At 30.7% G+C, this 15,913-nt stretch overlaps 2 protein-coding genes, 1 long non-coding RNA gene and 1 other non-coding gene across 4 annotated transcripts; 2 read left to right on the top strand and 2 right to left on the bottom strand.

Annotated features, from left to right (window-relative positions):
- Window positions 1-248: 248 nt before the first annotated feature.
- LOC110010775 (uncharacterized) lies at window positions 249-1,093 on the bottom strand. Its single transcript, XR_002285793.3, has 2 exons — window positions 932-1,093; window positions 249-426 (listed from the first exon to the last, which is right to left on the bottom strand). It is a non-coding gene; the product is annotated as an uncharacterized LOC110010775 (long non-coding RNA).
- A 2,329-nt stretch (window positions 1,094-3,422) lies between these two features.
- Window positions 3,423-3,574, top strand: LOC119371238 (U4 spliceosomal RNA). The gene has a single exon (XR_005178035.1). It is a non-coding gene; the product is annotated as a U4 spliceosomal RNA (small nuclear RNA).
- A 6,225-nt stretch (window positions 3,575-9,799) lies between these two features.
- On the top strand, window positions 9,800-11,035 carry LOC105646388 (NAC domain-containing protein 2). The gene is made up of 3 exons (XM_012232235.4): window positions 9,800-10,054; window positions 10,144-10,418; window positions 10,531-11,035. Exons 1-3 carry the CDS (start codon window positions 9,892-9,894, stop codon window positions 10,912-10,914), a joined length of 822 nt encoding a protein of 273 aa, XP_012087625.1. The 5' UTR covers window positions 9,800-9,891; the 3' UTR covers window positions 10,915-11,035.
- A 46-nt stretch (window positions 11,036-11,081) lies between these two features.
- LOC105646389 (aspartic proteinase Asp1) lies at window positions 11,082-14,096 on the bottom strand. Its single transcript, XM_012232236.4, has 8 exons — window positions 13,351-14,096; window positions 13,046-13,163; window positions 12,556-12,779; window positions 12,238-12,462; window positions 12,005-12,143; window positions 11,635-11,832; window positions 11,494-11,566; window positions 11,082-11,393 (listed from the first exon to the last, which is right to left on the bottom strand). Exons 1-8 carry the CDS (start codon window positions 13,539-13,541, stop codon window positions 11,287-11,289), a joined length of 1,275 nt encoding a protein of 424 aa, XP_012087626.1. The 5' UTR covers window positions 13,542-14,096; the 3' UTR covers window positions 11,082-11,286.
- Between the last annotated feature and the right edge of the window lie 1,817 nt (window positions 14,097-15,913).

Genomic DNA, 15,913 nt, shown 5'->3' with positions numbered 1-15,913 from the left:
TTTGATTACAAAACCCCTAATTAGGGATGGCGGGGCGAGTACCCGCAAAAAAATAAACTATCCGACCCCGAATCCGTTATCATTTTAAGTACCCGAATCCGTTAAGGAATAAACCAATAATACCCAAACTCGTCCCAAATCCGTTTAAAATTAGCCGCATACTAACTGAACCCGTTTACATAAACATAATCCTTGAATGAGAACTAAATCCATATAGAACATATTAAAAAGTATCTCAATAAAAAAAATTACTGAATTAAAAAGTACATTAAAACAGAACAAAATTACAATAACAACGGAAGAAATTTTACATGAATGTAATTCTTGAACTCCACTTTTTCAAGACCCAAGATTGCAAGGATTAACAATCAGCTTATCTTCTTCCGCACAACAAGCATACATTCGACTCTGCGCATGAACAAAAATCTGAAAAATAAATAAGAACAAGAACTCCATTATCAAGTCAGAAAAAATTTCATCCCTATATAAAATCACAAAATACAAATCATAGATATATATATATATATATGCAATTTTATGACAATTATATGCAAATAATCTCATTCTCAGTATCTCTACACAACTTTAATCATTATTAACAAATTAAACTTTGAATTAACAAGCCAAACATGTCAGATTTCACTCATATAGCCACGAATCAGCTTATATTCACCATCCTTTTGCCTTTTAATATAGATATTCTCAACAAGTAAAACATGCACAAAATCCACAAACGAAAAAATAAAACAATAAACATATATCTCTCGGCTGAACCCACAAATTAATTCAACAATATCTTCAACAATTCCTTCTCTTTGTCTGTTTTATATGTATTTATATATTAAAAAAAAAACAAAAAGAAAAAGGAAAAAGGGCGAAGCAAAACAAAGAAAAAAAAATGTGAACGAAATAAAAATAATCAAGAACGAACCTAGCTCTTGTACGCTTGAAGAGCACGACTGCGGCTGCTGCAGAGGCGACGGTGAAGAACAAAAGCGACGGGAGGTATAAAGAAAGACTGTGGCTGTAGAAGGAGAGAACGAGAGCGGCACAGGTAGAGGGAGGGAGAGGAGAAACGCTAGACTTTGAGTTGAGATTCGAGAGATCTTTGTTTGTTTATGGGTTTTTAAACCTCCTGCATCAAAACTACGTCGTTTTGATGGTAAAGTAGTTATTTTTGTTATTATTATTATTATTAAAGTTATTATTATTGTTATTAATTTATTATTATTAAAGTTTTATTATTATTATTATTATTATTATTATTATTAATTAATTAAAAAGCTATAATTATATTTCAATATTATAGTAAGTGTAATAACAAAATATTATATTCTTTTCAAAAAAAAAAAAAAAACAAAATATTATATAAAGCATTAAGTTTAATATTTTTAAATTAGAGAATATACTTAGTAGGTTATAATTAATTATGGTTGTTGTAATCCTTAACCTATAGACACTAGACTTCTAAGTATAAGTATACTTATATATATGATGATACTAATAAAAAAATAAAAAGACATTTAACTAAGATCCAATTGTAATTATAGTTATAAGTTCATTAGTGATATTTTATATGAGTCATATTATAATTTACTAAAAGTCTATGTAGATTTTATATTCTACATGAGTCATATTTTAAATTAAGATCTAATTATAATTATCATTAGAAGTTTACTAGTGATGTTAATAAGTAGCTTTAAAAATTTTTAATGATAACATTATTATCATTCTATTCAATTAATAAATTTTATAATTACAAAAATATAAAATATTCAATTAAATTATTAAAACATTACATGAATACTATATATATAATTTTGTTTAATATATTTTATGAAAAAAAACTTAAATTCAATGTATTATGATATTATAAAAATTTGATTAAAATTTTACTTATAAATAAGATTATATTACTATTCAATAATACCGTGGATTCATTAATAAATGTTTAAAGTACAAATTATTATAGTTGCCAATATATATATTTGTTGCATATTTTTTACATAAGAATGTTAAATAACTTGATGGTAAGGTAATTTAATTAATACACAAAGGTCATAGGTTCAAAATTATTATAAATTAAAATTTTGCTTAAATCATATGGGTTCAATATTATTATAAATTAAAATTTTGCTTAAATCATATGGTAACGGGGTTCAGGTAGCGGGTACCCGTCCCAGACCCGGTTATTATTGGGTACCCGTTGCTCATCCACTTGAACCCGTATCCACTCTGAACCCGTTACTCATCCACTTGAACCCGTATCCGCTCTAAACCCGTTACTCATCCACTTGAACCCGTATCCACTCTGAACTCAATGCGAGCACTAAAATTACTACTCAAATCCATCTCGAACCCATTTGTACACTACCCAAATCCGTCAAAATCGAGTCGGAACGGGTTCCCATCGGATCAGGTTAAATTGTCATCCCTACCCCTAAAACTTATATACTTAATATTAAAACCTAATATACTAAAACCATATAATCATGAAACAAGAAAGAATTACTAACCCTTGTTATTTCCTTGCTTAATTTCTATCTTAAATCCTCTTCTTCTTCTTTAAATCAACTAAAACATGTTATCCTCTCTTTGTTAGTGCTCGGCCAAGCATAAGGAAGAAACAAGAAAAAGCTTTAGATCAAGAATGAAGAAGAAAGAGTGGGTTGGCCAAATAAAGAGTAAAAAGAAAGAGGTGGAATTGTCCTTTTGCTTCTAAAGTTATGTATATACCCTAAGCTTTAGTACAAATTCCATCACTATCCCACCTTAATAACATTTCTATTGTTTTCTTTTCTTTTCTTTTTTTAATTCTTTATCTTTAATTATTCTTTAAGTATTATAATTCAATTAAACCAATTAAATCTTAATCAAACACTTAGACATTTAAATATTAATTGTTTTAAGTATTAATTTCAATTATTCTTACCTATACTAATTGTTATTTCGTTTTTGCGCGCGAGTGTTTATATACTTTTTAAATAAATATTATTACTGAAATATGATATTAATTTATTCAAATTTTTTATTTTTGAATAAAAGTAATTAAACATATTTTAAAATAAAATTTTAATTAATAATAATATTATTATTTGAGATTCAAAATATATTTTTGTATACTCTTATGTCTTATTTATTCTATTTAGATATATTATAAATTCGGATTTGAATTTTAGATTTAAATAATAGTGGATTGCATCCACATTTAAAAAAGAAACTTGAAATTTTTTGGAAAAATTTTAAATTTTTAAATCGATAAGATTTTTTAGTTGATAAGGTATGATGATTAAATATAACATATATCTTTTACACCTGTTGAAAATTTTGTTAATAGTTATAAGGATAATAATTTTGTTAATACATAGATATAATTCTTTTTAAAGGAGATAGATATATTTTTGACAAAAAGAAAAACAAACGTCTTTGCGCTTGGGGCAATGACGCAGCTCATGAGGTTCTAACCGAGGCGCATCTATTGCTGGTTGAAAACTGTTTACAAACCCCCTCCTAGGTCTAGGTTCAACTTAGGCCTTCGAGAATTTCTGGAAGGGCTCCCGTTTTGGGAGAAGCCCTACAATTCTAAGTTTCAATCATTTAATAACTATTAAAAAAAATACAATAGTAATTGTTAATCAAACACTTAGACATTTAAATATTAATTGTTTTAAGTACTAATTCAAAATACTTGATTGAGGAGCTTCACGTGCTAGCTTCTCATCACGATAACTTAAATTCACTTAACCTTAATCTAATTTAATTCCCATAGTGCAATTTAACCTTAACTTACATTATAACTTATAATTAGTAGTCCTACATATTAAAATTGAGATAATCCCAATTATTCTAGCTATCCGGATAATATTAATTAACAACATAACTAGAACTTCTAGAACTATCAGATTAAGGGTATTACGTATGGTTTTTAATTGGTCAATTATACTTAACTTGAATAATAGTACTTGAATTTGGGTTTTAGGTCATGAATTGAACCATAATTGAGGATTTTCAGGATATCAGTCTATATATGTAAATTGAATGCATTGAGTGCAATTGGATGTTTTTATGATGTTATTATGTGATTAAATCATGGATGTTTCTAGGCTGCATGCATGATTGAGTTATTTTGAATTGATAGTCTTTCAATTAGAACCTTGTAAGGTATAAATGCATGATTAATTGAATGAAAGTGGTATTTTAGCAAAGAGCCTAAAAGAGGCCGAAGCTATAAGCTTGAGGTGAGTAAGTTTCCTTTGATGGTTTACTTATGTTGTGTACTTAAGCGTTTAAGTTCAATGAGATAAGCTTGAATAATATTGTTTGGCTATTGTCTATTGCTATTGATGAGTATAAACTAATTTGAGTTTGAGCATGCTATGAGGTTGAGGTTCATATGGAATTATGAGTTCCTATGAATCTTAATTAGGTGATATTGCTGAGAGGTAAGAACCTATTTGTTGTGGACTTTATGAATAATTATGTGAATATATAAATACATGGTTATTATCTGGAATTGGAATTGAAATAATTTGAATGAAATAATAAATATTTGGACTCTTATTATGTACTTGGTTGAATGGTTGTTAGAATGTGGCTATTCTATTTTGAAAACAAAGAGCATGCTACTTATATATAAACTGGATTGAGCTATGATCATATGTCATGGATGTCTATTGAATGAGTGGACGTGCTCCATTATTTCTGAAAGGCTTTTAAGCCTACTGTAATAAAAGGCTATCTAGCCAGTGTAAATTTGACTTTGATTCAGATACTATTTCTATTATTTGTTCTGCTTCTGTTTCTTCTCAGTTACTAATAAGACCCAATAATAAAAGATATTAAGTGATGTAACCGTCAAAAGCTATATTGGATTATGATATGAATTAATAATATTCTATCTGTTGCTTATCTGTGTATTCATGGTTAATATTAAGTAATTGTGTATATACTGGATTACAATACTTGTCTTATTATGATATGAGAATATTTATACTTGTGGAATATTAAGTACTTTTGCTTCTTTTAAGTTACTGATAAGGTCCAATAATAAAAGATATTAAGTGATGTGACTGTGAAACGCTATTTTGGATTATGATATGAATTGATAATATTCTATCTGTTGCTTATCTGTGTACTCATGGTTAATATTAAGTACTTATATATGTACTGGATTATAATACTTGTCTTATTTTGATATGAGAATACTTATACTTGTGGAACATTGAAAATTTGCTTGATAAGAACTTCTAGATATTAATGTTTATGCCTATTGATATGACTATGGATTATGAGTATACTTGTAAATATGAATCTATGAATGATGATAGTTTGTATGCCTTGAACTTTAAATAATTCTATTAGATATGGTTTTCAATGAACCATATTTGTTTTGTATGTGCGATTGCATATAGGTATTGAGCACTACTGAGTTTTATATTTAACATCATGATTTCATCTAGTGTAGATTAAAGATTTGGATTACTAGTTAGTTCTTGAATACCTGTATTCAACCGTAGGTTGAAGATTTGGATTACTGCTTAGTTCCTGAGTACGTATTTACATTAAGAAAAGAAAGTCTTCAAATCATTGAATCATTTATTTAGTCTATTAGATATTATAAAAAATCTCATTATTCCCCTTATTTCCATATTTATAAAATATAGATAATGGTGAAAATGTAAACATGTAATGAATGAAGTTTTATTTTCTCTCTTTCTATTTTCTATTTATCCAAATATAGTGTGATAAATAAATGAAGAAAGAAAGTAATATAATTCTCCCTTAATTTTTCTTAAATTTCCTTCCTTGTTATTATTTTTCTCGTCCATTCCGAACACAATGTTAGTAGTTGTTTGTTGTGTGGTATTATGTTGGTTAGTGTTTTTTCGAATTAAGGCTCAATTTGCCTTATGAATTTGGATATAATATATAATTTGCTCAAAAATTAACTTTTTGTATAATTTGCCCTTGAATTTGCACCAAAAAAATAAAATGCCAAATTTTTTGAGAATTTTTTTTATAATTTTAACTAATAAAAATTATTTAAAAATTTAAAATTAGAATCTAAAATAATTTAAAAATATATAATAATTATAAAAATTTATAGTATTTGATTTAAAAATAATTTAACAAATATGTAATTTAACAAAATTATAGAATTAGAAAAGATTTGATTATATTGAAATATTTGGTTAAAAAATATTTATTTTTTGATTTTTTTAAATTATAGTTGATTTAGATAAAATATTTAACTACTTTTTTTAACCATATTTGATTTATATCAAATAATTTATTTTTTAGGATAAAAATTAAGCAGTTTTTACTTTTGATACAAATTTCAAGAATAATTTATATAAAAAATAAATTTTTAGATAAATTATATATTGTCCCAAATTCAGAGATAAATTTAACTTTTTTCACATTTTTTTTCTATGTACTAGACACATAAAGGATATTCGGCACAGGGCATTAGTAATATGTTGTTTGAGATTCAGGAATAAATTGAGCCTTTTATTTATTTATTTTTTCCTCTGTACTAAACACGGAAAGTAGGCATGGCCACCGGTTCGGTTTTAATCGGAACCGAACCGGAACTGAACCGTACTGTAGACGGACCGAAACCGGCGGTTCAAAATTTTGAACCGGAACCGGCGGTTCAAGGGCCGGTTAAGGTTCATGTGAATGTTAAAAAATGAACCTGAACCGGCCCGGAACCGGCGGTTAACCGTCGGTTCCGGTCCGGTTCGAACCGGATTCACATATAAAATTATTTATGAAAAAAAAATCATCATTTTAATTTTAAAAAAAAAAAAACATCATCATTCACCTTTTTTTGTTTTTTTAACATCATCAACGTTTAAATTTTTTTTACAAATACCTTTTGACCTATGTAATCATTATCATGAATATAATATACATTAAATTCACACAACGTTAAACTTAAAGTTCAAACAAAGTTCAAACGGCTATAATTATTTTATTATAATTTAATTAATTATTTATTTATTATAATTTACTAAATTATCCAAAAATATAATTGTTTTTTTTCTGTTGTAAGGGACAATTTGGGAAACTACATAAATGAAAAATATGTATAAATATGATGAGTTGATTATTTTTTTTTCACAACCAATTATATTCTATCTCTCCTCTTCTTAATATTGCTTTATTTTCATACATCCAATTCTAAATTCTATTAAATTCATATTCCATTTATTCATTTTTTTTTCCATAATTCCATTTAAAATTATGGCACACAATTCACAAATCTCCAAGGGAAAGCGAGTTGCTTAAAGCGTGGAAGAAATTGATTCAAATGATCCATTGTTTGATTTTTCACCACAAGAAGCAATATCTCCTAATATTTCAATAGGTAAACCACCAAAATCAGATATTTTCAAGAAGCACTTTGCAAAAATTGTTCAAGATAATGGAGAAATCAATGCGGTTCGATGTAATTATTGCAAAAAAGAATATGCATTCAAGTTTGGAGGAGGATATGGCACTCTCAATAGGCATTTAAAATCACATCATCCAAGTGAGGTAGGAATGGATGTAACTCAAAATTTCTATATCAGTGAGTTAGCAAAATTTGTAAATTTAATATAATAATAGTTCTAAATTAATAGAAGTTTTTGTTTTAAAATTTTATAATAATTTATTTAGTTAATAAAATTTAAACATTTTAAAATTATTATTTATTCATGAATTCGAAATCAAAATTTTATTATTTTTTTAAAAATTTGCGTAATGCCGGAACCGAATCGGAACCGTAATTTGAACCGTCGGTTAGCCGGAACCGTGCTGAACGGTGCCGGAACCGGAACCGGACCAAAACCGGAGGTTCAAGGGCCGGTTCCGGTTCAAAATTTTAAACTTCTCGAACCGGCGGTTCAATGAACCGAAACCGTCGGTTCATTGAACCGGCCATGCCTAACGGAAAGGATATTGGGCGCATGGCATTATTATTATTATTATTAGGCATGGCCACCGGTTTGGTTCTAACCGGAACCGAACCGTACTGTAGACGAACCGAAAACGGACCGAAACCGGCGGTTCATAATTTTGAACCGGAACCGGCGGTTCAAGGGCCGGTTAAGGTTCATGTAGATGTTAAAATATGAACCGGAACCGGCCCGGAACCGGCGGTGAACTGGCAGTTCCGGTCCGGTTCGAACCGGATACACAAAAAATTGTAACTTAAAATTTTTATAAAAAAATTTATATCAATTGATTTGATTGTAGTTGATTTGATTTATGGTGAAGAGAAGTAAAATGGTACATAAGTTATAAAAAGTTGTGAAAAAAATACACATTTTTTGACTTAAATTTATATAAAAAATGGTACATGAATAGTTGATTTATATAAAAAAAATACTTTCAAGTGTAAAAAAAAAGAGTGTAACGGATAGTTTTTGATATGATAGGTGTTTTTTATTTTTTTTTTTGGTAAATAAATTTTATTCATTTTAATCATTTATTTATTTATTTACTATAATTTACTAAATTATATAAGGGACAATTTGGAAAACTAATAAATGAGACACGTGTATAAATATGATGAGTTGATGATTTTTTATTTCACAATCAATTATATCCTAACTCTTCTCTTATTCTCAATCAAAATTCTCTCAAATTTCCATAGTTCATTATTTTTTCTATTGCTTTATTTTCCTTAATATTGGAATTATCTATTGTTTATTTTTTATTTTCTTACATCCAATTCCAAATTCTTTCTCTAATCTCAAATTTTTCCATTCATAAATTTACTTCATTTGATTTTTTAAATAATTTTCTTAGTATTTGAAAATAATAATTTTCAACTCATTTCATTAATTTTATATTCCATTTATAGTTTTTTATATTAGTAAATTAGCAAAATTTGTAAATTTAATGTAATAATAGTTCTAAGTTAGTTAATAGATGTTTTTCTTTTAAAATTTATAATAATTCATTTAGTTAATAAAATTTAAACATTTTAAAATTATTATTTATTCATGAATTCGGAATCAAAATTTTATTATTTTTTTAAAAATTTCCGTAATGCCGGAACCGAATCGGAACTGTAATTTGAACCGTCGGTTCGCCGGAACCATGCTGAACCGTGCCGGAACCGGAGGTTCAAGGATCGGTTCCGGTTTAAAATTTTAAACATCTCGAACCGACGGTTCAGTGAACCGGAATCGGCGGTTCACTGAACCGACCATGCCTAATTATTATTATTCTTATTTAGATAATACCCGCGTCCCGGACATGTAAGTGATGACGTTTAGAATCATTTTACTACGAAGACCGATAAACAAATGAAGATGACGTGCGATTCCATACGTGTGTGTCGAAGACGATGACGTGTATTCTAATCCACCGTCGAAAAAACAGTAGTAATCATGCGAGACAAGCGGTAGTTTCGAAAGACTGACACATCCACTCATATTTGAGGGCTTTTGTGCCAAGCAAAACTTTTGAAACGTGGCACCATTCTATTGGTTTAACGTTATACGAGAGATTAGTATTGACTAATCAGTTTGACTAATAAAAAAATTAAAAAAACAGTCAACGAACGCCAGGAGGCGTTAGGCCGACATTCAATTGCGGACGGGCATGTGACGGAAGCCGTGACAGAAGATCATTACACGTGTCATATTCTGATTCCACTGTGGACACATGTCATTGTCGACGGCTGCGGTCAGCTAGGAAAATAATACGACAAAACCCACGTTTTGGTTATACAGATAGACCCCACGTGACACAAAAAAGGTTAAAAATTCATTGCCCATATAAAGCAATCTGCCATGTTTCACTCTGCTCATCGTTTGAGTCTCCAAGCAGCAGCAAGAGGGAATATTATAGTAATAGACAAAGAGGAAAAGAAGAAGAAGATAGGAAGTGGAAATGAAGAGAGCAGAGCTAGAGTTACCTCCTGGGTTCAGATTTCATCCAACAGATGATGAATTGGTGAATCATTACTTGTGTCGGAAATGCGCAGGGCAGCCTATTTTTGTTCCGATCATTGCTGAGATTGATCTTTATAAGTATGATCCTTGGCAGCTTCCAGGTAATTTATTCTTATGATTTCTTCTAATTAAAGATCTTGAGATTTCTTCCGGATTATTTAGATGTATATAAATTTTTGTTGTGGTGCAGACATGGCTCCGTACGGTGAAAAGGAATGGTACTTCTTTTCTCCAAGAGATAGAAAATACCCCAATGGTTCACGGCCGAACCGGGCAGCGGGAAGCGGATATTGGAAAGCAACAGGAGCTGATAAACCCATTGGTCGGCCCAAACCACTTGGAATAAAAAAAGCGCTCGTTTTTTACGCTGGAAAAGCTCCAAAAGGAGTCAAAACCAACTGGATAATGCATGAATATCGGCTTGCCGATGTTGATAGGTCTGCCCGCAAGAAGAACAACCTCAGGGTAATTTGATAAAATTATTGGAAATTGTTCCGCTAATTTTCTGGGAAATAAATCTAAATTACTGGAACTCGTTCTTGATTTTGATTTAAAAGAAAAAAAATTGTTTTTGCAGCTTGATGACTGGGTATTATGTCGAATATACAACAAGAAAGGAAGCATTGAGAAGCAGTACACTGTGGATATAAAATTGATAGAATATCCAGAAATGGAGGAGCAAAAACCAAAGATTTTAATGTCTGCAGCGTCAATTAATAACAATGAGCCGTTAGTACAGATGGATACATGTGATTCAATACCCAGATTGCATACAGACTCGAGTTGCTCGGAGGAGCACGTGCTATCGCCTGAGAAAGAAGTCGAGAGCGTGTTGAATTTTGGTTTTAGTAGTTACGTCGATGGGTTTCAAGATGATCCTTTTGCTTCTCAAGTTGAGTTCCAAATGGATCAATTCTCCCCCTTGGAGGACATGTTCATGTATTTACACAAGCCACTTTGATCCTATCCTATCCACCAATCGATCATATTCCAAGTAGTTTTAGGAAAATTCTTATATGTAATTAGGTTCTACAACAATTTATTCGATTAATGAAACAGCATGACTGATTACGTACTAGAAATGGATTTGATTATTATTTTTTATGTTCTTTATGGCTCACTAGACAATTCTGTCTTAGAAATTAAAGTAACTTTTGCAAATTTAATATGCTTTCTTAAATTACAAATGGCATAGTTGTCCTTTTCATAAGATTCTTTACAATATCAAACATAACTATTGTAAAATTAATATGCTTTCTCAAATTAATTCTTTACAATGAAATATATAAATGGCCTTTATATGTTCTTGGATGAAAATGTTGTGAGAACAGAACTATTGTCTCGCTTTGGACTTGGGAAGCCGCTCACAATTTGCAGGTGCCCATCCAATCACTTGCTTCTCATTGTTGTAGATCATCATTCTGTCTTGCATCGATATGTCTAACAGAAAATTGAAGAAGAAAATTTAATTAAGATATTTAATTTCTTGCATTTTCAATTCATCAAGTTAACCATACTTAAGACTAAACAAAGATTTTACCTCCGATAACATTTAGATCACGAAGACCTATCTGCGTACCATTTAGAATTCCCAAGCAAGCATTTCCCTTTGACTGGAAATAGTTATACAGCAATTATTCCTTGTAATTGGACTAGAACAAAATTAAAATGCTGGACTTACTGATATTATAAGATAGGCTTCTGGGGGAAATTCAAAATGAGTTCTTGCCCTCCCACTGTTTGCGAAGCCCAACGCAAAGGACTTGAAGTATTTCTTGACATCACGTAAGCTTTTGAAAGGTTTCTTTCCTTTCCAACAAACGGGTAGCGTTTGGTCCGGTACTTCACTCAAGGGCTTTCCTGATAGTGCTGTCCTCAACTATACATACAAAAAAGCAAGGATGGGAAATAGTTGATTATGTGAAAAAGAGAGCTGCTTATGTAAGGAAAGAAGTTTAAATTTTCTGAGCACATAAAAGCTTTTGCTGTTTATTATGCTATCATTGTATTAATATGTATCGATAAAATATGTTGTGGCTACCTGTACTCACCGAATATAGTAGTCCTCTGTATGCCTGCGAGTTCAGGTAAGTATATGAGCTCCCACTGTCGAAAGCTACAAGTAAATTTTGGATCCCGGTAGATTTTCCATCAAACATCAACTCGGAGAATCCAGGAGAGTAGTATTTTCTGGCAATAAGAGTGTGTAAGAGTAGAAAAAGAAAATCAAATATATAAAATTAAGCTAGAATTTCCAAAATGAAGATTGAAGGTATCTTATTACGAATGATCGCGAGACATTTGGGTCCATGTTATTCGAGAGGAATCGTAAATATCATCTCCAAAGAAGAGGAAACCTCCACCACGCCCACTTAAACAGTGGCCAATGACATTTTTCACCAGTCCCTGGCTACTAAGCTGTGATGGGATGCTAGATATTCCCCTGCCCAGGCCAAGTATTCCATCCAAGGGATGATGAGATCTACCTGGAAGCTGATCATATCCGCATCTGTTAAATGTTAGAGTAAACATCAGCACATAAAAGTAGCGTCCAATAGACCTTTTAACAAATTAAGAAAGAAAGGCAAAGAAGAAATTTCACCCGAGGGCCAGAAGAGGATTAAGCCGCTGTCCATTGGTAAAGTTGAGAAGAAATACATCCCTCACAAGAACACCGAGGGATGAACCACCATCCGCATACTCAACCTCATAGTCACACTGCTCTGGATCTTCACATTTGTGCTCACCAGGCGCCTGCAAGGATCTACACAGGGGGTCGTTACAAACCACTAGGTTGTTACTGGGTCGGTAAAGTGGATGAGGTGCCTGCAAAAACCATAACAATTATTATTATTTTTTTTGTCATTGATTTAAAGAAATGATCGCACGTCCCTATATATTTAGAATGGATATAAGCTGTATGGAACCATTAAAAACAGGGCAAAACTTGTTTACCCCATGACATAACAATCCAACCTGCTGCACTATTAGCTTTTCTGTTAAAATCAACTTCAATCCCAATTGAGATGATAAGAAGATTGTGAATCGACAAATCGGTTAAAAACAACTGCCAAATAATATGTAGTAGTTACCTCAGTACATTGGCGACAGGGAGCATCACATTGGAGCCATGTGAGGTCACTTCCCGTGTCTACATCAAGAAAGTATGGCTTTGATGGCTGCCCTATGTTGAGAGTAACATTATAATATCTGCAAAACGCAAATCGTTAATCTTATTTTTTCAGAAAAAGTATGATTTCGACCTAGAGATGTTAAAATAAAATATTCTTATGCAATCATAGCCTAACCAGTAGACCATATCTGCATACACTTCACATAATTAGCACCAAAGCCTGATATAATATATCCTAGGCAAGCAAAGATCTAGTATACATACCCAGCAGGATAAACATTTCCATGAAGTGGAAAAACAAGAGATGACCCAACTTTACTGAGCATCATCGAAGATAACATCGCCTTTCTCCACTTTTGCTGCGCACCATCACTGGAAGCAGCTGACGATACCAAAACCATAGCTAGCAGCAGCATTAGAGCCAACACAGAAAAACCCACTTTCCCTTTTCCCATATCCCTCTGATATCAAGCAGATCTATGAAAACTTCAGAATTTTAGCTTACAATACAGTACACGATGCAAAGTGTTTGCTAAAATGACTAAACGAAGGTGAGAAAGGACACGATAAATTTGTTTTGGGTCTTCTTGTTCATCGACTCGAGTTTGGTTGATTTTATGTAAAGGCTATGTGAGTCCAAATTTGGCTTTTAACATTGAAGGTGACTTTCAAACTGGGATTGGCATTGAGAGAGGGATAAGATGTTCGTTCTTTTGCTTCAAAATTAAGTTAAAATGGTTCTTTAATTAATTTTGTCTTTTCTTTTGCATGGGATTATCAGAGAACCATTTTAACTTCAAGGTTGAAATTGAGATTTCTTCGAAAGAGTGTTTCTTGGAGTGGTTCTTATTCTTTTCCTCCTCTTAAGTAGCTGTTGAGAATGGATTTTGAATCAAAACCATTTATATGTATGGTGTTAATTGTTAAATGATATAAATAAACCAAGAGAAAGGTGAGCGTTTGATCACCTTCATGTAGGAGCAGAAGAGCGTTGATTGGGCAAAAATATGTTTCTTTTCCTCAAAATATTTTATTCACGAAATTGTCATCCAACAAAAAAAAGGGAAATAATAAAACAAGGGAACTACAACTCTGACCCTGTTGGCCTCGCAACCAACCAAGTCAGACATAAGCACTTTCCTGGAAATTACATAATATAAAACAAAAGGGAACAAAAAAAAAAAAAAAAAAAAGAAGAAAAAATGGTATGGATTAATTATTATCTTGTTGCCTTATATGTGATTAGGGAATAAATGGTGGGGAATCCTCATTTAATCTTATTTGGTTTTTAAATTTCTTTTTTTTTTCTATAATATATATGTTGATTTTCAATATCAATAACACGCACCGGAAAGAGATAATTATAATAAAATAATTATTGCAATAGAAATTTGTTTAAACGATTAAAACAATAAATTATTTAGAAGAATACTCCTTTTGCTCATAGATTTAATTAGATTAGTGTCTATAATTTTTTTCTCCTCTGAGTTTAAAGCCAAGCCAAAAGATCGATCGTCTCGAATCTATTTCTATGGATAAATAGAACATTTTGCTAGCACGGTTGGTAGCCAGTCTGTCAATCAAGGAAGCTAAGGTACGATCTTTCTACTGCTGGCTCCCCCTTCGTTTTAGACCCTCTTTCTCTCATAAGAAGTGTTCAAATCAACCCGAACAGGAGTACTCTTCGTCATTCTATGAAATTTCTTGGCTGTGAGCTATTCTCTTTCTATTTGCGTATTTTTCGAAACTTCGATCTACGCGAATAGATTGTTGCAAATCACAAGTCGTTCAAGTGTCTGGCCTCTAGTAGTATCCACACGAATGGACAATCGAAAAACTCTAAAAATTTTTAAACGGTTAAGAGATTAGAGAGTACGAGATGCTAGTTATCTTACGCTTTATGTTTTATTTTGTGGCTATGAGCAACTACTATTTATTAGACTGTCTCTTGAACTTTATATATGAAAACCATACGTCATAAATAAATAAATTATAATTATTTATATATACCTTTTAAATAATAAATTATAATTAATATATATATATGTGCTTACGTATAGTAATAGGTTTTTCAATTTAATCAATTATATTTATTTATTTAACTATCATAATTAAATATTAGGTTTATTTAATCTAAAATTTATCTTAATAAATTTTAGACATAAATCAATTAAGTCAATACTTAATAATTTAGGTAAGATTGTAATTAAATATAAATTATAATTTTATCTTTAATGTCCCAAATCTTATTCGTAATAGTTATACTTGATTCGATTTCTCGTTTTCACTTTCTTATATCCATTATTATGTGTGTGACTTTCTAGGTTCCAAATATGTTGGCGACAAATATAAATTAATTAATTAATTAATATTTGAATGTCAAGTACATTGTTTAATAACATGTCATGACTACTCAAATATTTGAAAAGTCAAAGTGGTTTGACTTAACCTTGCAGTACATGATTTATCAGTATAATTAATATACATTAATTATTAATGTTCTGATTTAGTAATTAGGCATGAAGTGTGTTTGCTTTACTAAATCATATTAGTTCTCTTAATATTTAGCTATTGATCATGTGAATGAAATTCCAAATCTAATTTGCTAATTCATTCTACTTTGCACAAAGATTTCTTAATCAATACTTGTGAACCCCTCCCCAAAACATCATACGCATATGGATGCATGTGACTAAGGAAGAAATGCACGTGATGTGTGAGTCGCCACCTTGTTTAATTATTTTAGGGTAAACTAGGAAAAAACCCTAAGTGACTCCAATTTTAATTAACCTAGTTACTAGATTAATTATCCCAATGTTAAAGGCAT

The sequence above is a fragment of the Jatropha curcas genome, chromosome 3 (assembly GCF_041381405.1).
Source record: "Jatropha curcas cultivar XTBG-Jc1 chromosome 3, XTBG_Jcur_1.0, whole genome shotgun sequence".
NCBI classification, from domain to species: Eukaryota; Viridiplantae; Streptophyta; class Magnoliopsida; order Malpighiales; family Euphorbiaceae; genus Jatropha; species Jatropha curcas.
This window is presented reverse-complemented; position numbering and strand designations above follow the sequence as displayed.

What these genes read in the sequence shown, in the direction of transcription:
- LOC105646388 (XM_012232235.4), top strand. Translation starts at nt 9,892, where the DNA reads ATGAAGAGAGCAGAGCTAGAGTTACCTCCTGGGTTCAGATTTCATCCA. An exon ending in TGATCCTTGGCAGCTTCCAG is followed by an intron (nt 10,055 to 10,143) that starts GTAATTTATTCT and finishes GTTGTGGTGCAG; the next exon opens with ACATGGCTCCGTACGGTGAA. An exon ending in GCAAGAAGAACAACCTCAGG is followed by an intron (nt 10,419 to 10,530) that starts GTAATTTGATAA and finishes TTGTTTTTGCAG; the next exon opens with CTTGATGACTGGGTATTATG.
- LOC105646389 (XM_012232236.4), bottom strand. Translation starts at nt 13,541, where the DNA reads ATGGGAAAAGGGAAAGTGGGTTTTTCTGTGTTGGCTCTAATGCTGCTG. An exon ending in CAAATGTCTCGCGATCATTC is followed by an intron (nt 12,144 to 12,237) that starts GTAATAAGATAC and finishes TCTTATTGCCAG; the next exon opens with AAAATACTACTCTCCTGGAT. An exon ending in TGATCTAAATGTTATCGGAG is followed by an intron (nt 11,394 to 11,493) that starts GTAAAATCTTTG and finishes ATTTTCTGTTAG; the next exon opens with ACATATCGATGCAAGACAGA.